Raw genomic sequence first — 27855 nt, 5'->3', positions numbered from 1 at the left:
GCAATTCTATATACGCTATGAATGGAAAAATCAATAATTTGTGACTAAAGCAGCATTAATTGTTTTGAAATGATTTACGTGTAATTCTGCCTAGAGAAAGGAAGAGAGAGGAAAGCTGGAGAGAGAGAAGAAAGTATTCTCGATGAGTTTAACAGGTAAAATGCTTACCAGAAAATCTAAATTCACAGCAGGCTATTAAAGTTATATTCACATCACTATGGATAATTAGACAGTTGCAAATTTCTGCCTTTCCTAAGGTTATTAGGATTCACAATTTTAATTATTTTTTTACAACAGCTGTGCCTGAAGCTATCTTGTACTGTTTTGAAAGAGCTGTTGTGTACCAGAAAAATTAGAAAGTAAATAAACTTCCACTTCCCCGATTCTGAAAGCTACAAGAACACCACACAATCAAATCACTAGAACTGATTCCAGCAAATGACAAAGCATCTTATGGTTTTAATTATTTTCCCCATCTCTTTCTAAAACATTAACTAGTTTATTAACTGAAAGATCTAAAGCACATAAAAGTTACACTAAGATAAACAGGTACCACCTAAAAATCTAACATTCCTCAAGAGCACCAACCAAAATAAGCGTTTAAGCATCATATATGTCCCTATGGAAGTAACTTTGACTAAAAATACAAGTCAGGCATATCCATACAAACATAAGAATTGCTATCAATTACATTGCTTAAGAGGCTCCTCTGGAAGAGCAGAAGAAAGGGAGACAGAGGTAAGAAAGAAACGACTGAAAATGAAGGGAAGCTCAAAGGGATTTCCTGCCAGCCTTAGCCCTAGGCCATATGTGATAAGCAATGTTAAGTACTTGAATATACATAACTCCATATCTACTCAGAATAGGTCCATGAAAATCAGGACTTTGGGTCATCTATTGACCAGGTTATCCAAACTTAAACTTAACAGTAAGTAAGTTTCTGCCAATTTTTATAAGTGAGCTACATTCACCGGGTACTGAAGTTTATGCCTTTATCCAATTCAGTTTTTGGCCACCAAACCTCAAGCACTTAAAATTCAAAATTCCCTTCACTTCATCTTGAGAGAAATATTTGAGATCTTAGAAATTGTTCCATTTGACACCTCAATAAAAGGTAGTAATTAGTAATTCCACTCTTGTCACTACTCCAGTTAGAAATATCCTTGAAATTAGGTGAATAATAGCTTGTTTTATTTCATTTTTTTTCTGTAAACTAATAATTCTCAATAGGCTTTACTACCACTTAGCAGTTTTAGAAATTTCTAGAGGCATTCTGATTAGAAGTGACTGAGGTGATGCTTTAAGCATTTATAGGAGCAATCCCTGCTAGATTTTCCCTGGTTTCACTCACAGGACAAAAAAGTGTTCTGCACCTACAAGAGATTCACAGACCTTTAAAAATAAGAAAGACTGTGGGGCTGGGGATGTGGCTCAAGTGGTAGCGCACTCGCCTGGCATGCGCGCGGCCCTGGGTTCGATCAAATAAAGATGTTGTGTCCGCCGAAAACTAAAAAATAAATATTAAAAAACTCTCTCTCTCTCTCTCTCTCTCTCTTAAAAAAAAAAAGACTATGTAAATAGATATAAACTGTAAAATGGAACCAATTGTTAAATTGTAACATATTATGTATTTTTGTATTGCCTGGTTTTAATACACCAAATTTCTCAAGAATCCAACTATTCTGTAAATTATACTTACAATTCTTTTAAGCTTTATCAATAGTTCTACTCCATTTCTGAAACATAGGTATCCCAGGCCAATACTGTTTGTGGCATCTGAATCCTCAAAACAGCACACTGTGTCAGTCTGTACTGTAGTGTTGTACTCACAGCGGTATGAACCAGAGATTCAAGAATGTTTCTTTACTTTCTTCAATAGTCAGTGCCACTTTACACTGAAATACAAACTAATTATGTAGTACAGAAAGGTGGTATATTGATTTTTTAATTATGGATGTAGGTAGCTTGTATTATATAAATAATTTCACTGGAAATATGCCAGGCATGGAAGAGACAAACACTACATGTTTTCCCTCATGTGTGGAAGCTAAAAAAGTTGATCATATAGAAAGTACAAAGCAGTGTTAACCAGAGGCTGGGAAGTGGTTGGGGGAGAGGGAAAAGAGAAGGGCTACTCAATGGGTATGAGGAGATAATAGGATTAAGTTCTAATGTTCTGTAGCACAGTGGATTGCTACAATTAATAATTTATTTTACATCATAATAACTGAAATAATTTTGAGTGTTTCCAACCCAAAGAAACAGTATTTGAGGTAAGAGATACCCTAATTACCCTAATTTGATCATTGCACATTGTATATGTGTTGGAATACCACACCATACCCCATCAGTATGTACAATTATCATGTCACAAGTAAAAATAAAAAGATCTTACTGGAAGCAAGTAATGGGGAAGCTAGGGGATAATTGTTATAAAAGGTGGGGGGAAACCTAAGAGTTCTGAGAATCTGTCATAAATTATTCACTATTAATTTCTAATTGTTAAACATAACTCAGCCTCTTTAACCAGCAAATTAAAATACTTAATAGATACAGAATACTAAAAGACATAAAAGCCCATTACCTGTGGCCAAAACTGAATTAAAATTTCAAGATGGATAGTTCAAAGAAAAAGAAAAGCAGTCACTTTCTTTTTAGAAAGATGTTTCCAGAGGACATGAGTTCATACACAGAAGGAGTCCTGATGGTTAATTTGAGGTTCATCCCTGGGATTCAGAATGCCCAGACAGCTGGTGAAGCAACATTTCTAGATGATCTCTTAAGGTGATTCCAGAAGAGATGAACATTTGAATCAATTGACTAATTAAGAAGATTCAACCTCACCCAATTGGGCAAAGCACTATCCAATCAACTAAGGGCCCAAGTAGTACAACAAGGCAGAGGAAAGGTGAATTCATTTTCTCTTCTTTAGCTGGGACACCCTTCTTCTGTCAGATTTTGAGACCTGAACCAATGTCTGCTTCACTTCTCCCCCACCCAGGTTCTCAGGCCTTTGGCCTTGGACTGAGCCACACTTCTGACTTCCCCCATTCTCCTGCTTGCAGAAGGCCTTTCAAGAAACAGTCTCCATATTCTCTCAAGTCAATTCCTTTAATGAACCTTCTCTCATGTATCACTAAGTTTGTGTATATTCTATTGCTTCATGCCTTTCTGGAGAACTCTGGCCAGTGTTTTCTTTTGGAATTAAGAAAGAGACCCGGAATTCTCCAATTGTTTTCCTCTGGCTAATGCCACCTCTCTTGCTGATATATGGCACTAATCTTTCTGACAAAACTGTGATGATAGCTTCAATGTAAATACAAAATGAAATGAAGAAATGAGGCCACAAAAAAGGAATTGACTACCCAACACCACAAACAGTCAAGGAGCACCCAGTTGGCATGGAACTGCATGCAATAGGTCATCACTCTCTGCATGTCCTTGAGGAAATGGAATGGCAAAGATAAGCTTTGCCCTTTATAAAAGGAACAAGGGAGCAATGGAGATGGGGGGAAAAACACATATTTCAAAGTATAAAAGTACAAGATTTTTAGAACAAATTATTTTCAATCTATGGAGAAGCAGGCTACAGGAAGAAAACCTCACGAGGCAATGCTAGTTAACTTCTGGAAATGGTAAAGTCCTTGGGAAATGTACTGAGAACTTTTTCCTAGAAACTTTGTGTCCATATGTTGTACGTCCAGAAGAATCAAGTATCTCCGAAGGCTATTGGACAAACTAAGCAGCAAAAGGTCAGCTGGGGAGAACAGTGAGAAAGTCTTTAATTTTCACAATTCTCAGTTTCTATTTGCTCAATTGTATCTCCATTGTCTTAGGTGAGATTCCCTAGAGGCAGAGACTGGGACAAAAACAGACAAGTGATCTGTGGAAGAGATAATCTCTAGAATAAGGTACTTTCCTGGCAACTTGGGTTTTTTTGGATCCCATGAATTTCCCCCAATACCAAAATATTTTTGATTAACAGTACCTAGCTAAACCTACACATGGATATTACCTTGCCTTTTGTCCCACTCTGATTTCTCTTCTAAAAGCTTTCCTTGCCCCTGACTCATCTTTGGAGATTAATTACAGAAAGTTCTCCTCTTGTTCCTCAGAGCCAGCATTGAATGGACCTCCTTTCCTGCCAGCCTTTCTCCAGATGGTTAGTATAGCAATGAGCAGGAAATCCCTCCCTCTATAAACAGTTAACACATTACTTATTCCCTGATAAAGATATACTGAGAAGGGTATATGATCTCTACAGTATTCTTCCCAAAATATTCCTCAATAACCATGAGAAAGGAGAAAAGAAAAATTAAAAAAAGATAAACCCAAATTGAGGACCCTTTACACAAATAACCAGGAGTGTCAAGGTCATAAAATATAAAGAACTGTCCTTGACTGGAGGTGGCAAAGGAGACATGGTGACTAAATGCAAAGTGTGGTTTGGATTGGAACCTGAAATATAAAAAGACATAACTGGAAATAAAGTCTACAATTTAGTTAGTAGTATCTATGTTTTTTTTTCTTATTTTTAATAATTGTCCTAATGTTATATAAGATGCTGATATTAGGGAAAGCCAAGTAAAGAGTATAGAAGAACTCTAAAATTGCAACGCTAAAATTATTTCAAAGTAAAAGTTTTAAAACATTAAAATAAGCCAGGCATGGGGGATGCATGCCTGTAATCCCAGTGGCTCAGTAGGCTGAGGCAAGAGGATCACAAATTCAAAGTCAGCCTCAGCAACTTACCTAGGCCTAAATGACTTGGTGAGACCCTGTGTCAAAATAAAAAAGGGCTGGGGATGTGGTTTAGTAGTTAAGCCCAGGGTTCAATCCCCAGTACTGGGTGGGTGGGGAGAAGGATGAAATTAAAATATTTTGAACAATTTTATGAATAATTTGAAAACAATAAAAATGGAACATCACTCTTTCTTTTAAAAAATTGACAAGTCCTCAAAAATCTTAAAAAAATAAATAACTAGGTTTTGGGAGTGTTTGCTGTAGTAAACACACACTAACTGAATGGATGGAGGAGAGGAGAGGCAAGGGAAGAAACCACTATGAAGACAAATCCAAGGCTAGAGGAGAGGGAAGGGAAGAAACCACTATGAAGACAAATCCAAGACTAGTAAGACCAAGGGTTTGAACCTGGATAAAAACAAAAGTCCAACCCAAAGCTAGAAACAAGGCACTCTTGAGTTTCCTAAACACAAGGTCCTTGGTTACTTACACTTCATCCCATTCTCATCTAACCCTACCCTCTTAAACCATCCTTCTTACTCATTTTCCCAATGGCCTTTTCCAAAGACCTTAGTATCCTATGATCTGAAATAATGGTTAAATGGCTGAACTAGGCAATGTGCTAAATTTATAAGCATTATTTAATCCTTACCAATAACCAATTTAGATATCCCCTTCTCTAAACCTGTATATGTCAATCTACTATATCTTCTATATACCTCAACTTGAGGTATTGAGAAAATCTTCAGGGGAATTCTTGAAGTTAACCATGGTTCTATGGCTTATTTTTGAACTCTAATCAATCTAGTCTCCCCATTTTTATTTCCATATTTTTTGGTCTCCATTATCATTAAATCCCATTTCCTGGGGGTCTAATACTATGGAGCTGAACACTAAGATTGCCAACACTGAGCTGATTCTTGATGTCCCATGCTTTGCTATCACCAAGAAGACTCTTCAAAGTGTTACCAACACAAGGTAGGCGAAGCTAAAATCCATCAATTTTATAGGGGACAACATCAGGGATATAGAAAAGAATCAATGTGTGATTGAACACGTCCCTGTGGCACCTGGTAAAGGGGTAGATAGGACTGAGACCACTCACACCAAGTCAGCACCTTCTCAGATACTCCAAAAGATTCTGTGGGTTTGACAGGGCCAGAAGTTGCCACAAACCAGAAGAATACTGGCTTCCTACTACTGATTTCTGACTCCATATTAGACTGAGAAAATGCTGGCACAAAATAAATGTTTCCACATTTTCTTTGGTAAAGCCAAGGAAAGAAAAAAATGAATATTAATACCTGGGCACATACATGCAACTATTTAGAACACTAAGGAGCTATCATGCAGAGAATGGCAATAGAGTGGACATTTTTTTCAACTGAATTATAAACATTAAGCTCAATATTTTCATTCATGGATGTAGATTTTCAAGATAGCAAGCTCCTTAAATTTACATGCATCAAGTTGAGTGGGATAGTTAACACCATGGAGAGACAAATTAAATTTAAAATGATTGACTATTTGTAGAACTACACCAATACATACAAGCAAGTTGTTGAAGATGGTCAGGTGTGGGTAATTCAATCAAAAAGGAAAAACACTACAGACAAACAGAGGAAAGACAGGAGTTTCAAAATGACTGCTGTATTATAGTAGATCAAACATCCATATGAATCAATAAGTATAATATTGGAAGATAAAACTAGAAACACAGAAATAGCAAAAGCATTCATTTCTTAAATTAATTAAAGAAAGTCAATAATCATCTGATTTCCATAGTTCTGTCTCATGGGTTAAAGCCAACATAATTATTCTTGGTAACATCCTCTGTCTTACTAACATTACATTGCTACACCCACATCTTCAGAAGAGACCCACAATTATCCCCCATTGTCTCTCCAGGAACGTACCCATAGTTCTTCTCAAAGTGTACTTCTCTTTTTAACCACATCTGAATTTCTCTTCAACATCCACAATGTCAAAGATCTTACTGATATTTATCCCTACATTCAGGTAGATATTTACTACCATGAATGGTTTGCTGACAAAAAGTAGGAAATTTTATGACCCTTTCCAGGTCATTATACACTCTAAAGTAGGACAGACTAAATGAATCATATCTAATTCTATAATTCAGTAATTTTTTTTAATTTTAGATGGGGTTTATAAATAATTAGAATGATCCAAAACATAATTATTACTATCTTTCATATTCAAGATGTCAACAAATAAATTTTAAAAATACCTTTACCTTCCGTCCATTTTTACTGTTTCAATATAAATATTTATAACAATCTATTTTATATAAATGTGATTATAAACAGGCAAATTTTTTGGCTTTATCAATAGTTGGGTTCAGTCTTCTTGTTTCTCTTCACACTGTCTTTACTCAATTTCATTAAAATTAATAGGAAGTCAGATGGCTGGCTCATTAACAGAAGAACCACCAGAGAAATGACATTTACCCAGATATTGACAATAAACTCATAAACAGTATTATTTAACTAAAAATGCAACCTGAAGTTTATGGGAAGAATGTGAATTACTTTAATTAAAAAACAAATTTCAATTTATCCTAATGATGATATCAAGAAAAAAATTCAAGTGTCCTATGTCTTATATAGTATGAATTTTAGCAGAACGAACAAGAAGCACTCTAAATTTGCAGGGTGTGGTCTGAGTCTCATTTGTTTAGGAAGAGAACCTTGCTTGAACAAGTACTGTTCAAGCACATGCACAAAACCCACAACTGCCAACAACTATCTGTAACCCTGCAGAAAAGAACACTGCCAATGATAGAGTTTCATTAACTCATCTACTTTTTCTACTTTTCAAGACAAATAATCTGGGCTGTGGATGTGGCTCAGTGGTAGAGTGCTTGCCTAGCATGTGTAAGGCACTGGGTTCGATCCCTGGCACCATATAAAAATAAAACAAAATAAAAAATTAAAGTGTTGTGTCCGTGTAAAACTAAAAAAAAAAAAAATTCTAAAAAAACAAATAACCATTTCCTTGCAAATTACATACAGAAGAAAACAGCGGTTTGACTTCAGATCCAAAGAGTGACCTTTCTATAGAAAAAAAAACAGGACTGAGAAATGACCTTCCCAGTTGAGGAAGATGTGCCTGAAAACCTCCTGATTGGTCGAACAGCATGGTAAAACATTACTGTAATGTTTATCTTTTTAAAATTTCTAACAATTTTATTGGTACTGCAAACTGTCACCAAGCAAAAATCACAGCTCCTCAATCATTTATTTTCTCATTTATCTAGATCTACAAAAAACAAACACACATTGACATTATCCCCCAACAAACACAACCCATGAACCCACATGACAATCTCCTTGCACTATTGTCCTCTTCCTCCTATTTGGATCATTTGGATTGCTCTTAAACCACCTTGAACTTTTTGACTTATACTCAATAGTGAAAGAAAAAAGATGAAAACTAACAGATCAGAAAAAGCATTCCCACAGAACCTCTCTCATTTTTTATATTACAAACCTTAAATATGCCTTTTAGTTGGTGAAATATTAAAAATGCTCATAATATAGGAAAGTAGAATTGTAATAATATTAATACTTAAAATAAGTGCTGGTGGGACTATACAGCAGTCAAAAAACACAAGAACTGACAAAAAGAGGTCTTTGTTGGTTTTTCTTTACGAGCAGTCTCCTGGTGACCCTTATAGCATGTCTTATGTGCTTAACCCAATAGGCACTCATTTAGTTGACTAGAGGAAGAGCTATGCATAAATCCCTAAACACCAAGGATTAAAGCAAAAAGGGTAGAAAAAAGAAAAATTGTCATTGGTGTGTACCAAAGAGTGGCAACGTAGACCAAATTTAGCTAGATGAATCCTACTCCCACCGACAGTATTAAAAAGTACCAAGCATACATAGTAGTGTTTGATTTTATCTGTTCACTTGAGTTCTTCTTTCTTCCTCTGGATCCTAAGTTTACCCCAGGCAAAGATATTCTGTTGAATGAACTAAAAAGCTCTGAGAACACAAAGACAGTGGGGATGTAGCTCAGTGGTAGAGTGCTTGCTTAGTGTATGTGAGGCCCTGGGTTTGATCCACAGCACTGCAAAAAAGAAAGAAAAACACAAAAACATACTGATATTTAACTCCATGAAGACTCACATATCATTTGATTATTTCAACATGGTATTTACCAAAGCAAGAAAGAAACAAATCAACACATTTGACAATTCACTACTGAATATATACAATATGTTCAAGGCACTATGAGCACAAAAATGAGTAAGGATAAATGTTTATGATCCAATAAATTAAGTTTCTGACAAAAAAAAAGACTGGAAAATTGTCTCATGAAACAAGAAATGAATGTAGCATATACAGTTTCACTCATATAATCAATAATATAGGACATACTTAATTTGAAGGATAAAAAATTAACAGAGTCAAGTGTCTACCCTATAGAACTTGCCAGTCTAGTGAGGACAAGCCAATTTAATGTAAATATAATGCAAAAATCGGGGGAGGACTTTACTAAATATTTTTGGACAAGAGGAAAAAATATGAATACTTTTTCTGGAGTATAAGAAAAGGCATCTTAAAATTGGCCAGTCTGAGCCTCATTCTGAGAGCAGAATAAAACATTTTGGAGAATAAAGCAAGTATCAGGCAAGCACATAGAAATTTTCAGCAAAGAACATCTTCTACCTCTAATTCAGGTTGCTTATTATTTAATTCTATTTGGAATAAAATCTAAGATACAAAAATAAAAACATTCTAAATAGTCAAAGACAACTCATAAAACTTTTAATAGTACAAAAGTACTCAGTACAAAGAAAAAAGTTATAAAACCAATAAAAATGGAAAAATAAGTTATTATTCACAAGTATTCTGATTTTTTATATATATATATAACATTTGAGTGAATCTACAAACAAAAACTAGTGAGAAGGGCTGGGGTTTTGGCTCAGCAGTAGAGTGCCTGCCTCACACATGTGAGGCACTGGGTTGAATCCTCAGCACCACATAAAAATAAACAAACAAAATAAAGACATTGTGTCCATCTACAACTAAAAAATAAAATAAAATAAAAACCACTAATGAGAGTTCAACAAGGTTTCTGAATACCAAACCATACTCAAACAAAAGTTATTTTTATTAGAAAGCGTGCTTAACCAAGGAAGTAAAAGACAACAGAAATTATAGAACACTGAAGAAAGAAATTGAAGGAGACCTTAGAATATGGAGAGACTTCCCATCTTGGACAGACAGAATTAATACTGTCAAAATGACCATCATACCAAAATCAATAAACAGATTTAATGCAATCACCATAAAAATCCAAATGAGTCCTTAAATTCATTTGGAATAATAAGAGATCCAGAATAACCAAGTAATATTGAATAAGAAAAGAAACACAGGAGGCATCACAATAGTTGATGTGAAATTAAACTACAGAACTATAATGACAAAGCAGCATGGTATGGGCATAAAAATCAACTCGAAAACCAATGGAACGTAATAGAAGACTCAGAAAAATCCACATACTTAAAGCTGATATTTGACAAAGATGCCAAAATTATATTCTGGAGAAAAAACAACCTTTTTAACAAATGGAAAAACTACATAGCTATTTGGAGAAATATGAAACTAGATCCCTATTTCTCCCTGTTCACAAAAGTCAAATCAAAATGGATTAAAGACAGGAATTAGACCAGAAACCTTGTAACTAATAGAAGAAAAGATAGGGTCAAAACTCTATCATACTGGTGTTGGGTCAGACTTCCTTAACAAGACCCCCAAGAAACTAAGTCAAGAATCAATATGTGGGATGACATCAAATATAAAGCTTCTGCACAGCCACAGAAATTATTAAAAGCATGAAGAGAGGGCCTACAGAATGGGAGAAAATCTTTAGTCATCTACCTGCCCTTGGATAGGTCATTAATATCCAGGATATAAAAATAATTTTTTTAAAAAAAACCTAAACAATAAATAGGTAAAAGAACTAAATAGAATTTCTCAAAAAAAACACAAATGGCCAACAAATAGATGAAAAATGTTCAACGTCTCTAGCAATCAGGGAAATGCAAATCAAAACTACACTAAGATTTCATCTCACTCCAGTCAGAATGGCAATGATCAAGAATACAAACAATAATAAATGCCGACAATAAGGTGGAGAAAAGAGTATACTTATACATTGTTTAAGGGACTGCACTCTGGAACACAGTATGAAGATTCCTCAAAAACCTAGAAATGAAACCACCATATGACCCAGCTATCCCACTCCTTGATATTTTTCCCAAAGAACTAAAATTCGCATACTGTAGTGATACAGCCACCTCAATGTTTATAGCTGCACAATTGACTCTAGCTAAATAATGGATTCAACCCAGATGTCCATCAATAAATGAATGGATGAATAAATAGTGGTATATATAACTGATGAAGTTCTATTAGCCATAAAGAATAAAATTATGGCATTTGCTTGTAAATTGATAGAAATGAAGAACATCATGCTAACTGAAATAAGCCAGGCTCAGAAACTCAAATGTCAATTGCTTTCTCTCATATGCAGAAGCTAAAGTAAACTAAAGGAGAGGAGGAGGGAAGGATATCACAAAAATATAGGGAAGATCAATAGTGTAGGAGATCAAGAGACAGAGTGAAAGGATGGGAAAGAGGAGACAATGCAGAATGAATTATTAAATCAGATTATGTACCTACACAGGGAATTTCACCTTTATGTAGAAGTAAAAATAATCAATCAAATTTAAACAAATAGATGAGCAAAAAGAAGTCTAATAGAGTAGAAGAAGGAGAATGGTAGAGGGAAGGGAGGATGGGAGAAGTAAGAGAGAGGGAAAAGAGGGAATGGTGAACTGAAATCAAATTCCATTCATCTACGATTTTGTCAGGATGAATGCAACTACTATGTATAACTATAATGCTCTAATATAAGTAAACTATATTCTGACTAAAAAAAAAGAAGAGTGCTTACATATAAACAATAAATCTAGGAGTAACTAATAAAAGATGTGAAATTTTAAATAATTTCACCGAAAGTGAAAAGATGGAACTCAGAATGGAACAAGATATTGGCAATACACAAACTGGACATGTGGATATCATTTATGATGTATAAAAATTCTACAAATCAATAAGAAAAAGACAATATCCCCCAAAAATGGTAAATGATATGAACATTCAAAAAGTTCACAAAAATGTAGATTAAACAATCAATAGACATGTGACAAGATGTTCTTATGATAAAAGAACATAACTTGTACTTATGATAAAAAAAAATCATTTAAAGTACAAAGTATCCCATTTACATTCAACAGACTTGCAAAATTTAAGAAGTCTTAAAAAAGCAATGAAAAAAGAGGGACATTCTCCAAATTAGCCACCCGGAAATCTTCAAAAGCATCAAATTCATAAAATCTGAGCAAAGACAGATAGTATTCCTGACTGAAGATTTTTAAAACATGACAACTAAACACAATGCATGACTCTGAACCAGATTACTTTTTCATAAAGGGCATCATTGGTACTGCTAATAAAACTTGAACAATGTCTTAGGATTCGTTGGTAGAAACCAATTAGTGTTAACTTTCTCATTTGAGTTGTAGTTGTAATATAGTTACAACGATGAGTCCTTATTTGTAGAAAATATACACTCAACCATTGGAGGATTATGGGACACTGAGTCAGCCCTTACTGATCTTGTCTTAGCCCAAACCTGACTTTTCAGCTGATATCTGAGCCTGCAGATAACTAGTCCCAGTCTGAATACTGTCTTTTCAGTTTTGATGGGGTTTCAAGCACAGCAGTATAAAACTCAATGTGGTCAGAGATCAATTATTTTATGATTTGTGCCTTTTGTATATTATTGAAGAAATCCTTTTCTATCCTGTCATTGAGTCAGCAACTTACCTTCAAGTAGTTCACAGGAAAAGGGGTGTTTTTGTACATTACTACACAGGAAAATGTTTATTTCACAAATGAGAATAAAAAGTACCCACTGTTCGCCTCCAGGAAAAATTAAATTGGAAGCAATACAAGGGACTTCAATTATATCTATGGTTATATTATGTTCTTTATATTTTTAAATGCCTAAAGTATTCTAATTAGGAAAATACTCCTGAAGTATATTCCACTTTAGATTATACATTGAAAATTATTTCAAAATCAAATGTGAGTACTATTAGTATTATCCACATTGTTTCCCCTCACTAAAAAGGCAATATATGCATTATTCATCTAAGCTCTTGAAGCAGGAGACACTTCACACACATGCCTAAGAGATGATGATGACATCAAATAAATGTGTTTTCTCCTACTTTATAATAAAGCTTAATAAATATCTTCCCAGGAAAAGATTAAAGCATCATTCTTTATACCTGAGTTCTTTGAGCAATTTGATTAGACCATTTTCCACCACATAATTTTGGACAAGAAGTCCAGAAGTTAATTTTTGTCAGAATGATTCTGAAATGACTGGCACTCATTTAATGCCTGTTAATGATAGCATTCTGATACATAACCCTGCTTGCAAAGCTTCATTCTCTCAACTGAAAGTGAGAAAATGAAAAAAGGTATGAATGCATGAAAAATCTCTTCCACTCATTATTTTAATGTTTTTGTGTTATTGGGAAGACTAGCAATTAAAGTTAATCTCCATCTAATCTTAGGATCTGAATAGAAATATAATATCTTACAAATCTTAAAAGTTAGGACACTGCACTTAGCTTAACGAACTCAACAGACATTTATTGGGGATTTTGATACCACATTAAGTTAATCTAGTGTAGAGACAGATATATTTTTAAAAAGGAATTCTTGACTCAAGCACAGCAGCTCTGACAAGCAGGGTAAGCAATGCTCAAATCTGGGAGGGAATAGATAGATACTAAAGAAGAGTAATGTTGGGCTAAGGAACAGAGTTAGAAAGATGAATGGAGAAAGCCACTGCAATACCCCAGTAAGAGTTAATAAAATTTTAATGAAAGCAGGGGAGAAATGTAATCAGAGCTAATAAGGACATAGAAGTAAATGGATGAGACCAATGCTTTAATAGTATCAAGTTGATTCAGATTTCAGTGTGTGCTTCCCAGTCAGAGAACTAAAGAAGGAAAGAATAGAAATCTATTGTTGTTTTTTAAGGAATATAATACATTCAATTTCTTTGTGTTAAGGTTTATCACCTTTTAAAGAGCTGAATTGAAGCTGCTCTTCTTTAGAAGACACAGAAAGGTATCAAAATATAGGGGACAGTCTACAACACAGAAGGGCTCCAGTCTCCTAGGAAGAACACAGAAAAAAAAAAAAAAAAAAAACGCAGTAGATAAAGGTAATACAGGGGGCCATGGACCAGAAGCAACACTCAGAAGAAATAAAAGAACAGATAGAAGAGGAGATATGGAAAGAACCATTCAGAAAGGATGAAAATCAGGCAAGAAAAAAGGTATCACACTTCCCAAAGCGAATAAAGAAATGCCAGTAAGTGAAAATGGTCAGCAATATCACATGTTGCAAAAATGATTCAAATATCAAAAAGTTGTTTACAGTTAAAGGAATAAATGCCCCAAACAAAACAGCTAGAAAAATTACAAGGTATTGATAGAAACCACCAGAGTAAACCACTCTTTTTGTAGCAGACAGGATTTGGAAGAAACATGATGACATTATTAGCTTCCCAAAACAATATGTATCCCAGGGGTGGTTCAGGCCTGAGAAATCCAAGAAATATTGCTTACAAAAGGTAACCCCATCAGAGTAATAGATTCGCAGAACACAAGGCTATAGATAGCCAACAAAGGAGAAGTCACCAGTGACATGGGAACTACAGGTGAGATTAGGAGGAGGCAGGCCAGAGGAGCAAAGAAACAGCATATGTAATCTTCCACACCTATGGCAGACAGAATGGCCCACACAGAGAGGTACACTGCCCTAATCCCTGGACCCTATATATATGAATTACATTATATGGACTGTACAAATGTAAATAACATACTGAATCTTACAATAAATAAATTATCTGGGTTTATCTGGAAAACATAAAGGGGGCCAATTAAAGCAGAACACTTTCTCTAACAGAGGAAGAAGATTTGCATCAAAACAAGTAGTCAGAAATTGTAAGCATAAGACAGATTCAATGTATCTGAGACACAGGGGATCTCTAAAACTAAAAGCAGTCCCCAACTGTTAGCCATCAAGGAAAAAGGAACATCAGTCCTACAACTGCAAGGAATTGGATCCTGCCAACAACAACAATAAACCTGGAAGATCCTTCACAAAGTCTGTACTGGGAGCCTAGCCAGCTGGCACTGGTTTCAGCTTCAAGAAACTCACAGAACCAATGAGGTCAAGCTGGATTTCTGATCTACACAACTATTGTCCATTTATGTTGTTTTGAACCCCTAAATCCATGGCAATTTGCACCAGCAGCAATAAGAAATTAACATAACACCCCAGGATACCAATGGTGCTTATAAATGCCCTAGAGCAGGAAGTACTTGTCTCTCCTCATCTCCAGTCTTATCCTGGAGGAGACAGATTCAGTCTAGAAAGTAGGGCAGAAAGGCAAGGATAGGAAGCAGGAGCCAACCACACCACAACAGCAGAGCCTTCTGCAGGCTCCAAGCAGAGCAAGCTGGCAAAAGAAAAAAAGCAACTGTTTTCTTGGGATGAAAACCAAGTTATTTAACCTAAGCCATGGTTTTTACCACCTACAGCAATAAAGCTGTAGGACCTGCCTGGAATTTTATTCAGGGTCAGGGAAAAATAAGTTGAGAGAGCAAGAGCTGGAGGCAAAAGCTGGAATAAACAAGTCACTTTCAGCTTCAAAACCCAGCTATGTGTATCTACAAGGAGTATAAAAGGAACCACTGGAAGAAACTCCAGAAATCAACTATACAGACAGTAATGAACACAACTATTTCACATTATATCTAATATCCACAAAGGAACCAAGATGGGCTTTTGGGTAAAAAGTTTTGGGTAAAACTCCAACTTTCCCCAAAGACAAATGGGGAAAGAGTCCTTAAAAAGTAGAACCAAAAGCTCATCACTACTTTAGGAAAGCATACAAAAACTAGGCTATTACAGAGACGCAGTAAACCCATATCCTAAGTAAAAGCTAAATGAGTACAAATGTTCAAGTCTTATGCTGTACTTCACATTCATTAAGTTATTAAGTCAGCACAGTCTTCCAAAAGGACTGTCTTCAGGAGAAAAAAGAAGCATTCTCCAAAACCAAGTTTTTACTTCATATAAAAATGAAACTTTCGATAAACTGATAAGTAATAATATATATTTTTTAATTGCATACCACCAAAACAAAGAACTATATACAATTTTTAGCATGAAATTTCCAAAGGTGCAAGTGCCAAAAAGTTAACATGGCCAATTATTAAGTGTAACTTTCTCAAACAGTTTTTATTAATGGAGATATGTGTAAGAAAAAAAAAATCAAATCCAGTTGAAATCTATCATTCTTCACATAGAAACAGTTTTAAGTTTGTAAAAATATTTTTTTTAAAATGTGGCACCCTGAAAAGTCTCAAGAATATCACTGATTGACATTTAGAGGAGGAAAAGATCCTTCTCAACTTCTTTAGTTTTCAGCTTTGGAATCAACAGCACCTTTTCCCTTCAGCATATTGTGATTTACTCAAAGAATCAGTAAGGAAAGTAAAGAATCTGTTCCTTATTTTTGAACAATAACTTAGTGAGGCAGACTCATTCCTTAGCATACTGAATATTCCTACCAAAGCAACAGTTTCACTTTATTTCTGCTGAGTAAAGTAAAACCTTGACAGCAGAAGATCTGCCTCAGGCAGACCTGTCCTAGGTTTAACAAGGGATCTAGCCCACTTACCAAAGAAGTATTCTGTCAATACTTCAAAAATGCATATTGCCATCTGCCCCATAGTCTTATTAAAATTGACAAATCATCTTCCTTTCCTGGGTAACAGCAACATCAACAACAAAAATAACAAACTATATTCAATACTTCCTGGGTAGTTTTCCTTTTAACTATGTGTGGTAATAAAATGTGGTTTCCATGAATCTTTAACATCAACAGGCTCCTTCCTCTGCTTATTCATATGTCACCTACTACTATGACCAAAAAACGTAAGGTAGTCACAAGTGAGCCATAAAACTACCATTCCAAAATTTCATGGGTTATGAAAATAAGTGATTCCTTTTACAGTGCATGGAAAAGAGGAAGAAAAGGGCACTTTACCATCCTAAGTCCTTAACAGTACACTAAAGAGAGCTGGTTTCATACAAACCTTACCAATAGTGGCAAAGGCTACCAAAAGGAGAAAAGGTTGTTTTTTTCGGGTTCTTGGTTGAAAATATATCAACTCATAGTGTGAAAAGAGTGGAGAAGGAGTTATACATATGTGGTTAACAAACCAAAACTAGCATTTCAACAAGACCAGGCATAGTCTAGGGTTCATGCAAAAATACTACTATGCTCTGTGATAAATAGTTAGGAATCACTGACACTATGAAAAACCCTTTGAAGGCACAAACTAAGCATGGATTTTTTCTGGTGTCTTCTGAACCTCCATGTGTAATACTGGACACAAATCTTGTGATGAATAAAAAATAAGGCAGCATAACGGCAAATACGTCACTGATTTCAGCTGATCAGTTAGACCAGCTGTTCACTCTCGCCGTGGAAATGGAGTTCCTCTTGGTGAAATGGGCTAGCTATAGAATAAAAGCTAAGAAAGGCAGGGTGCAAAAACACCACAGGACACAGAAAGTAATTTCAAAAACGGGGTGGAGTGGGCTAGATGAGCTATCAATTTCTCTAAAAATTGATAAGGCAGTCAAAAACAATACACAGAAGAACAGACATAACCAGAGTAAGTCATGATTCAGAAAAAAGAGACAATTCCTCAGGATGACACACAAAATCCTCTCCTAATCTGACTCAAGTTATCACTCCAATCTAATTTATCTGACCTCTATTTTTGACCTAGCTCTACATCTGAGCTCACTGTCATTTCATTATTCTCAAAGATTTCCCCCACCCTCTGTCTACACAAATCCTATCCTGAGTTGAGACCTGGCTTCCTTCACCATTTCTACTAAATTTTCCTAAACTACTTAATACTCTATCTATTGTGGTTTTCACAGAAAATAATTAGATATATCAAAAACTAATGTAGTTCTTCCTACAATGAACTTATAAAGAACTTAATTATTAAATACTACTTTCTGACATTTCTTACTCATTTTTCAAATGTTTGTTGGGAATCCTAGAAGATAAGCAACTTAGAAGTAGGAACTATATATGTAAATAAATTTATTTAGATTAAATTAGCATTTATTTATAGCAAATGACTTCAGTATACATAACATGTGGGTTATTAGTCAAATTAGTTTGGAAATACCACAGGTTGACTCAAAGAATCACCTGGCCTCAAATGACACCATGTGTCTCTAGCAGAAAAGGCACACACAAAAAAGCATGGTCCAAAAGCCAACTATGGTTGAAGTGTTATCTTCAGAAACATCTGCAATCACCCTATAAAACCTAACTTGCAAATATGTTTGGAGTTCTTTCACAAGAACATAACAGACTTCACATCATTTTATAGAGAATCAAAATTCTTACCATCATCTCTTCAAAAAGCTGTAGGACTTCATTCTCTGACAGTGGCTTTGGGATGCTTCCCATGATCTCTGAAGGTGCTGATGAGCAGTCATGGCCTGCAAACACAGTCTTCACGTTGGGAAGAGGAGTTCTCTCTTTCTTGCTCCCCGGAATTCTTATGCTGGCAAATTTGTCCAGCTACATAGAAAGATAAAAGAGCACACATATAAGCATTCCCTCTCCCAACATTTATCTAATTCCAAAAGTGGAAAAAACAGAGGAAATCATATTGTCACTGTGATTTCAAGGGGCATTCGGAAACAGAATCTTTAATAATAAAAAGTGGTGAAAAGTTTTCAGAAACCATCCTATCTAAAAGTAGATGAGAAATCGAACAACCTCAAAAATCATTCCTTCTAATCTTAAAATCATTCAATTACAGATTCTAGTAACAAGTGACCTTTGCTTTATAGAGTAGAAAAACCAAGCAGTTTTACAAAGGCAATTTCCCTAATATAGTGGTGACACCAAATTAGTACTCAGTGTCCTACACCCAGCCCATCACCAGGCAAGTTCTAGAATAGCATAAACAGGTTGGGAAGCAGGGTGTGACAGGACATGATTAGGAATTATACTGAATTCTACTTATGTCTTTATAGCTTGTTAGCCTGATAATACATTTCTCCTTGTTCAGGCTGGTTTCTACAACATCTACAGAGAAGGTATATTCAAGCCTTACGAAATAAAACTAGATTTTTGTTGTAAAGAGAATTATCCTACAAATAGATCAAATAGTTCACTGATATTTAAAAATACATAGATACTAGTTTACAAAGCTAATTGTTCATTCAAAAGTGATTGGATTTCACAAGTTCTCTTCTACACAAAGAACTCAAACCTCCTATTTCAAGCTTCATAAAATGTCAACAATGAAAAGGAAATAACATTTTAAGTATCAAATATAGAAGTACATTTAAAAACATGATCAATGAGTCTGTGAAATGTTCATCATGGCTACATATATTAAATTGTTGTGTTTTTTTTATTAGTTGTTCAAAACATTACATAGCTCTTGACATATCATATTTCATACAATTGATTCAAGTGGGTTATGCACTCCATTTTTCCCCCATATACAGATTGCAGAATCACATCGGTTACACATCCACGTTTTTATATACTAGTGTCTGGTAACAAATACAAGATATAGAACTGTACCACTCATTATTATAATGGGCTGTAGTTATAGATAGTTATTGAATTAAAGGAATATTAAAAATGCAGTTCCTTAGTTGCATATGTAGCTAGTAGCTATCACATTGGAGTTCTATTGAACACCTAGTATAACCAGTAAAGAAATATGACACCTAAAAATCATTTAGAAGGAAGGTAAGTCACAGTGATAACTAATTGTTAAAGAAGTGGAACTAAAAACTAAAAGACAAAAAAAAATAAAAAATAAAAAAAATAAAAACTAAAAGACAACTCTACATTAACCCTAAAAGTACACATTGGAGTTGTAAAGCAGAAAGATATACGCCATGGTTTCGAAAGCTAGCAGCACAGTTGTAATCTCCAAAGAAGAGATTGCCAGATTCTCAATAACGCTCAGATGATAATACCTTGTAACACACAACTCAGGAATGAGCTGAATTAAAACTATAGAAGCAATAAAGGCCAGCCCTATATCAACTAGAGAGCCAACTGACTCAGCCTCCCCACAATTCACCCCCAGCTGCCACACTCTACCAGCCTAAAAGAAGGGCATAATTTTTAGAGGTCAGAGAGAATATTACTTGCTTCAGTTTCTCCTAGTACTTAAATAAAATATCTACCGTATAAATGTTGCTCAACACACAAAGGAGCATGAGAATGTGAACCATGCTCAAAAAAGAGAGACCTATCATTCTGATGTTTTTGTATTCGATTTGCCAGAATTTTATTGAGAATTTTTGCATCTTTGTTCATTAGAGATATTGGTCTGAAGTTTTCTTTCTTTGTTGTGTCTTTGCCTGGATTTAGAATCAGGGTGATATTGTCCTCATGAGTTTGGAAGTGCTGCCTCTTTTTCCATTTCATGAAATAATTTGAAGAGTATAGGTATTAGGTCTTCTTTATAGGTCTTGTAGAATTCAGCTGTGTATTTACCCAGTCCTGGGATTTTCTTGGTTAGTAGGCTTCTGATGGTGTCTTCTATTTAATTGCTTGAAATTGATCTGTTTAAATTGTGTATATCATCCTGATTCAACCTAGACAAATCATATGACTCTAGAAATTTGTTGATGCCTTCAATATTCAGGATTCGGTGGGGTTTGTTCCAGGGAGGCAAGGTTGGATCAACATAAAGAATAAATGTAATTCATCACATCAACAGACTTAAACATAAGAATCATAAGATCATCTCAATAGATTCAGAAAAAGCATTTGACAAAATACAGCACACATTCATGTTCAAAATATTAGAAAAACTAGGGATAACAAGAACATATCTCAATATCATAAAAGGCCAACATAATTCTAAATGGAAAAAAAATTGAAAGAATTCACTCTCTTTCACCACTTCTATTTAACATAGTCCTTGAAACACTGGACAGAGCAATTACACAGACGAAAGAAATCACAGGGATATGCATAGCAAAAGAAGAACTCAAATTAGCACTATTTACAGATATGATTTATTCCTAAAAAAAAAAAAAAAAAGGAAATTCCACTAGAAAACTCCAGTAAATGAATTCAGCAAAGTAGCGAGATACAAAATCAAATGCCCATAAATCAAAGGCATTTCTGTATATCAGTGACAAATCTTCTGAAAGGTAAATAAGGAAAAGTACCCCATTTACAATAGCACCAAAAAATAAATAAAATACTTGGGAATCAACTTAACAAAACAGGTGAAAAGACCTCTACAATGAAAACTATCGAATGCTAAAGAAAGAAATTAAAGTAGACCTTAGAAGATGGAAAGCTCTGCCTTGTTCATGGATACAAGAATTAATATTGTCAAGATCACCATACTATCAAAAGGATTATACAGATTTAATTCAATTACAATCAAAATCCCAATGAAATTCCTCATAGAAATAGAAAAGGCAGTCACGAATTTCATCTGGGAATAGCTAAAACAATCCTCAGCAAGAAGAGTGAAGCAGGTGGCACCAGTATACCAGACCTCAAACTGTAATACAGAGCAAGAGTAACAAAAACAGCATTGTATTGACACCAAAATAGACCTGTAGACCAGTGGTACAGAATACAGGACACACAGACTAACCCACGTAATTACAGTTATCGGATATTAGACAAAGGTGCCAAAAACATACATTGGAGAAAAGATAGCATTTTCAACAAATGATGTGCTGGGAAAACGGGAAATCCATATGCAACAAAATGAAATAAAACCCCTATCTCTCACCATGTACAAAATTCAACTCAAAAGTGGATCAAGGACCCAGGAATTAAACCAGGACACTGCGTCTATTAGAAGAAAAAGTAGGCCCAAATCTCTATCATGTCAGATTAGATCCCAACTTCCTTAATAAGACTCCTATAGCACAAGAATTAATATCAAGAATCAATAAATGGGATGAATTCAAACTAAAAAGCTTCTTCTCAGCAAAAGAAACAATCAGTGAGGTAAATAGATATCCTACTAATTGGGAACAAATTCTTACCACATGCACAGCAGATAGAGCACTATCTCTAGAATACATAAAGAACTCAAAAATCTCAACATCAAGAAAACAAATAACCCAATCAACAAATGGGCCAAGGAACTCAACTGATACTTCTCTGAAGAAGATATACAATCAATCAACAAATAAAAGAAAAAATGTTCAACATCTCTAGTAATTAGAGAAATGCAAATCAAAACTACTCTAAGATTTCATCTCACTCCAGTCAGAATGGCAGCTATTAAGAAAACAAACAACAATAAGTGTTGGAGAAGATGTGGGGATAAAGGCTCACTCATACGTTGCTGGTGGAAGTGCAAATTGGTGAAGCCAAAACGGAAAGCAGTATGGAGATTCCTTGGAAAACTGGGGATGAAACCACCATTTGACACAGCTATCCCACTCCTCCTCAATCTATACCCAAAGGACTTAAAAACAGAGTACTACAGGGACACAGCCACATCAATGTTTAGAGCAGCAAAATTCACAAGAGGTAAACTATGGAACCAACCTAGATGCCCTTCGGTAGATGAATGGATAAAGAAAATGTAGTATATATACACAATGGAATATTACTCAGCAATAAAAGAGAATAAAATCATGGCATTTGCAAGTAAAAAGATGGAGTTCAAGAATATAATGCAAAGTGAAGTTAGCCAATCCCAAAAACCAAATGCCAAATGTTTTCTCTGATATAAGGAGACTGATTCATAGTGGGGTTTGGAGGGAGATCATGAAAAGAGTAGACGAACTCTAGATAGGGCAAAGGGGTGAGAGGGAAAGGTAGGGGGCATAGAGGTAGAAAAGACGGTGAAATGAGATGGACATCATTACTCTAAGTACATGTAGGAAGAGATGAATGGTAATAATATACTTTCTATACAACCAGAGATATGTAAAGTTGTGCTCTATTTGTGTAATATGAATTGTAATGAATTCTGTCATATATAACAAATTAGAATAAAAAATAAATTTAAAAAAAAAGATAGACCTAGAGGGGGCCTAGATATTGGAATTACCAGACAGGCAGTTTAAAACTAGAAAACAAAAACACATAATTTAAGAAGTGGATTTGACAGCAAGTAGAGATGGGAAATTCATTTCAGCAGTAAAGTCACAGAAACTACTTTTTAAAAAATGCATTAGAAATGAATAGTATACCAGGAGTGAAGATTTCATTGAATAGTCGGTCTGCACAGTAACCTGTATACAGCTGAGAAAAGAATTCATGAACTAAACACATATCAATAGAAAGTACTCAAACTAAAACACAAAGAAGAAAAACACAGGGAAGCAGGGAATCAAAGAGTAACCAAGATCTGAGATACTATATAGAATGTCATAACACAAGTGTACTTAGGATCCAGAAGCAGAAAGAGAATGGTGTGCAAGAAACATCTCAGGAAACACATGGAGAAACAAAGACTAAAATACATACATACAGATCTAAAAAACATACATACAGATACAAGCAGCTCAGGAAAATGCAATAAGAAAATAAATATAAACACTTAAGCATTCCACAAACTGCTGGAAATTAAAAATAAAAGGCAAACCACAGCAGCACAGCCAAAGAAATAAAGACAAATTATATAGGGAAAAAATGATACAATATGACAGCTAATTTCTCAGCAAAATCAATGACAACAGTGCTAAAATGAAAAATAGATTCTTTAAAATCTGATGGACAGCCAACAATAAAAAATTAAAAAAATAAATAAATAAATAAAATCTGATGGAAAAGTACTACCACTTTGGGATTCTGTATTAAGTGAAAATACCTTTTATACATAGAAGCAAAATAATGACATTTTCAGACAGACCAAAGGGAAGACAACATCTGCAGCACATTTGTACAATAAAAAGTGTCAAAGTAGTGTTTTGGGAAATGATACTACATGGTGATACTACATGGTATCCCAGACCTTCAAAAGGAAATGAAGAGCAATGGAGAATTCACTAGATGTTGGTGATACAAGGATAAATAAGCAGCATAGGACTTACCTGTGTAACAATCAAGTAGACTAGCACACAGGCAGTAATTATATGGCTATATGAAAATGTAGCAAGGGGTATATAGAATTTATCCATATAACAAGGAAAAGTGGCATCTGACTCAAGAACATAAACGTCCTCTACTCTGAAATAACCCAGAAAAAAACTGTCTCTTCCTGAATTATGTGCAGAAGTTACTGTCCCTCTGTATATCTGTGAACTCATTCTTGATTTGTCTTAAACAACTGGGAAATGAGAATGGAACTGGTACCTCAATCTTTTGAGTTTTGACTCTAGTGCCATCACTTCTGTGCAGCTAATATCAATTCCCAAAGATAGAAACTACTCCAAGTCTTCACACAAATCGAAACTTGATTAATATGCTGAACTTATAATGAAGTGAAATTACGCAAATCATCATTAATGCAACATCAATATTATAAATGAAAACATGTCAATAAGTGGGAATAGTCGGTTTAAGCACTTAAGCTTCTGTGTAAATGAATAACCTAATGGTTCCATTAGGGACAGATTGTGTAAAACTTTAGTTTCCAACAACAAAAAAAATAAAATAAAATAAAAATTAAAAAACCTGCTTTTAGATGGACTTCAAGAAGGCCACGAATAGCGTGCATCACACCCCGTGTACCGCGCCACTGCACAGGTGAATAACGAGCTAGAACGACAAAAAACTATCTTGTTAGGAACTTACAGCAAAATGGGGGTGCACCGAAACCTAGAGGAAGGATTTCCAGTACCGAGGTCCGGTAATTGAGTCTCAAACACGAGCCAACTGTGCAACCAGAGATCCGGGCTGACTGATCCGCACGGCCCACCCCGCGGCTACAGACAGCGGGGCACCGCCGAGAAGCGACCAGCAAGCAGGGAGAAACGTTGCTGCGGATTCTGTGGAATCCTGCCGACTGAGCCCTCACTGAGCCCTGGGCTGAGTTCGGGATTTCAGACGGGGAAGGAAGCGGTACAGTTCTATCCCCCACAACGGAAACTCCACCAAGGAAACCAGCGGCCACCATCTTGGAGAGCTGAAGTAACCACCGCCACTCTCTGACAGATTGCAACAATTAAACAGGTGTGTGTTACTCAGCTCATCTCCCATACAGAGGGGAATTCACATAAAATCTCTCCTAGGCTTTCCGGGGCAGGGATTATCAGAGCGAGCCTGCATAAAGACGCGAGGAAAACTAGAGACACCTGACCTTCAACTCCCCCTCCCATCAGCGGCGAAAACGAAACCTGTCTTGCCAGCACTGGGGGAGGGGCAAGCGGAAAAAATCAAAATAATAGAGTGCCGGGGTTCCCAATAGCCACCCTCCACACCCAACAAACGGCAGGCCCAGAGTACAGTTTGAACTGCAGAGAGGCATCACTCAGGGGAAAACTGGTCTAGCAGGAGAAACCAGGACTAGCAGGAGAAACCAGGGGACTAGAGGCCAGGCCCTCGCGACTGGAGACCGCAAGCCCGCCGGCGACAGTCCACCCACTGCCCGCGTGACTGGGCGGCTGGAGAACGCCCGCCCGCCAGCGACCGACCGCGCGACTGTGCGGCTAGAGATCGCCCGCCAGCGACAGCCAGCCCGCTACCCACGCGACTGGGCGGCTGGAGACAGCCCCCCTGCCGGCGACCGATCGCACACTGGCTGCCTGCGCGACTGAGCGGCTGGAGTCCGCCCCCACACCGGCGACAGATCGCCCGCCGGTTGCCCGCGCGACTGGGAGGCTGGAGACCGCCCACCCACCAGCGACAGATCGCCTGCCGGCTGCCCGCGCGACTAGGCGGCTGGAGACCGCCCGCCCACTGGCGATCGGGAGCTGAAACCAACCAGAGACAGTCCAGTCCCACCCACCCCCATTCGGACACCCCGGCAAGGAGCCTGGGGCCCGCCATAGCAGAGAGGTGACATCACTGGAGCTCGGCCGTCGGAATTCCTTCCCAGCGGAATCCACTTTAGCAGGCATAGTCTACCAACACAAAGGAGAGACAACAGAGATATACAAAACCAAAACAAATCTATAGAAGAGAGCAGAAACACAGCAATCAAATAGAGCTGGAAAGTAACATGAACATCATGAAAAAACAAGGGAAAAAAGGAGTACAAACAATGCAGGACAACTTAATTCTACAGGAGGACCTAGAAGCATCAGAAACAGGGATAGGGAAAGAACTCAAGGCATACCTAACTCAGATGGAAAGGAATATTAGAGAAGACATGAGACAGCAAGTCCAAGCAATAAAAGTATATTTTGAAAATGAATTAAACAAACAAATTCAAATGGCAAAGAACAAGCTTTACCAGGAGATAGAGATCTTAAAAAAAAAATCAAACACTAATCCTAGAAATGCAGGAAACTATAAACCAAATTAAAAACTCAAACGAGAATATTACAAATAGACTAGATCAAGTAGAAGTCAGAACATCATATAATGAAGACAAAGTTTATCAACGTGAAAAGAATATAGTCAACACAGAAAAGATGCTTAAATCCCACGAGCAATCTATCCAAGAGATATGGGATGTCATAAAAAAACCAAATCTGAGAGTCATCAGGATAGAATAAGGCATAGAGATTCAAACCAAAGGAATGGACAACATATTAAATGAAATAATTCTAGAAAACTTCCCAGAGATGAAAGATGGAATGGATTGCCAAATTCTGGAAGCCTACAGGACCCCAAACATTCAAAACCGTAATAGACCAACTCCAAGACATACAATTATGAAGATAGCCAAAATACAGAACAAGGAGAGAATATTAAAAGCTATGAGAGAAAGGAGGCAGATTACATTCAGGGGTAAACCAATTAGTTTAACGACTGATTTTTCATCACAGACTTTGAAAGCGGGAAGATCCTGGAACAATGTATTTCAAATGCTGAAAAATAATGGATTCCAACCAAGAATACTGTATCCAGCAAAATTAAGCTTCAGATTTGACAATGAAATTAAAATATTTCACGATAAACAAAAGCTAAAAGAATTCACAGCCAGAAAACCAGCACTGCAAAGCATTTTGAGCAAAATAATACAAGAAGAGGAATTGAAAAATAGTGCCCAAAACTAACAGCGGGAGGTATCTCAGTAAAGGGGGAGGAAAATAACCAAAAAATAAAAACTAGCCAAACTAAAATAAATAAATAAATAAATAAACATGACTGGAAGTACAAATCATATTTCAATTGTAACCTTAAATGTTAATGGCCTAAACTCACCAATCAAGAGACATAGGCTAGTAACCTGGATCAAAAAAACAAATCCAACAATATGCTGCCTTCAGGAGACTCATATGATAGGAAAAGACATACACAGGTTGAAGGTAAAAGGTTGGGAAAAATCATACCACTCACATGGCCCTCGGAAGCAAGCAGGAGTGGCCATACTCATATCGAATAAAATCAACTTCAAACCTAAGTTAATCAAAAGGGATAAAGAAGGACACTATATACTGTTAAAAGGAACCATCCACCTACAAGACATAACAATTATCAATTTGTATGCACCAAACAATGGAGCTGCAACGTTCATAAAACAAACTCTCCTCAAGTTCAACAGTCAAACAGACTACAACACAATAATTATGGGTGACTTCAACACACCGCTCTCGCCATTAGACAGATCCTCTAGACAAAAGCTGAGTAAAGAAACTATATAACTCAATAGCACAATCAATAACCTAGACTTAACCGACATATATAGAATATATCAAGTGGATACACGTTCTTCTCAGCAGCACATGGATCCTACTCAAAGATAGACCATATATTATGCCATAGGGCAACTCTTAGTAAATATAAAGGCGTGGAGATAATACCATGCAC

At 36.1% G+C, this 27855-nt stretch overlaps 1 protein-coding gene across 1 annotated transcript in view; it reads right to left on the bottom strand.

The window, feature by feature from the left end:
* Diaph3 (diaphanous related formin 3) overlaps positions 1 to 27855 on the bottom strand; it is a 474806-nt gene that overhangs the window by 403082 nt on the left and 43869 nt on the right. The window contains exon 3 of the mRNA XM_027938043.3: positions 18376 to 18552. Coding sequence (XP_027793844.1) covers positions 18376 to 18552 — 177 coding nt within the window. The remainder of the gene's footprint in view (positions 1 to 18375; positions 18553 to 27855) is intronic.

The sequence above is a fragment of the Marmota flaviventris genome, chromosome 4, assembly GCF_047511675.1.
Source record: "Marmota flaviventris isolate mMarFla1 chromosome 4, mMarFla1.hap1, whole genome shotgun sequence".
NCBI lineage: Eukaryota > Metazoa > Chordata > Mammalia > Rodentia > Sciuridae > Marmota > Marmota flaviventris.
The sequence above is the reverse complement of the archived record's forward strand: the minus strand, read 5'-3'. Positions and strand labels throughout refer to the sequence as shown.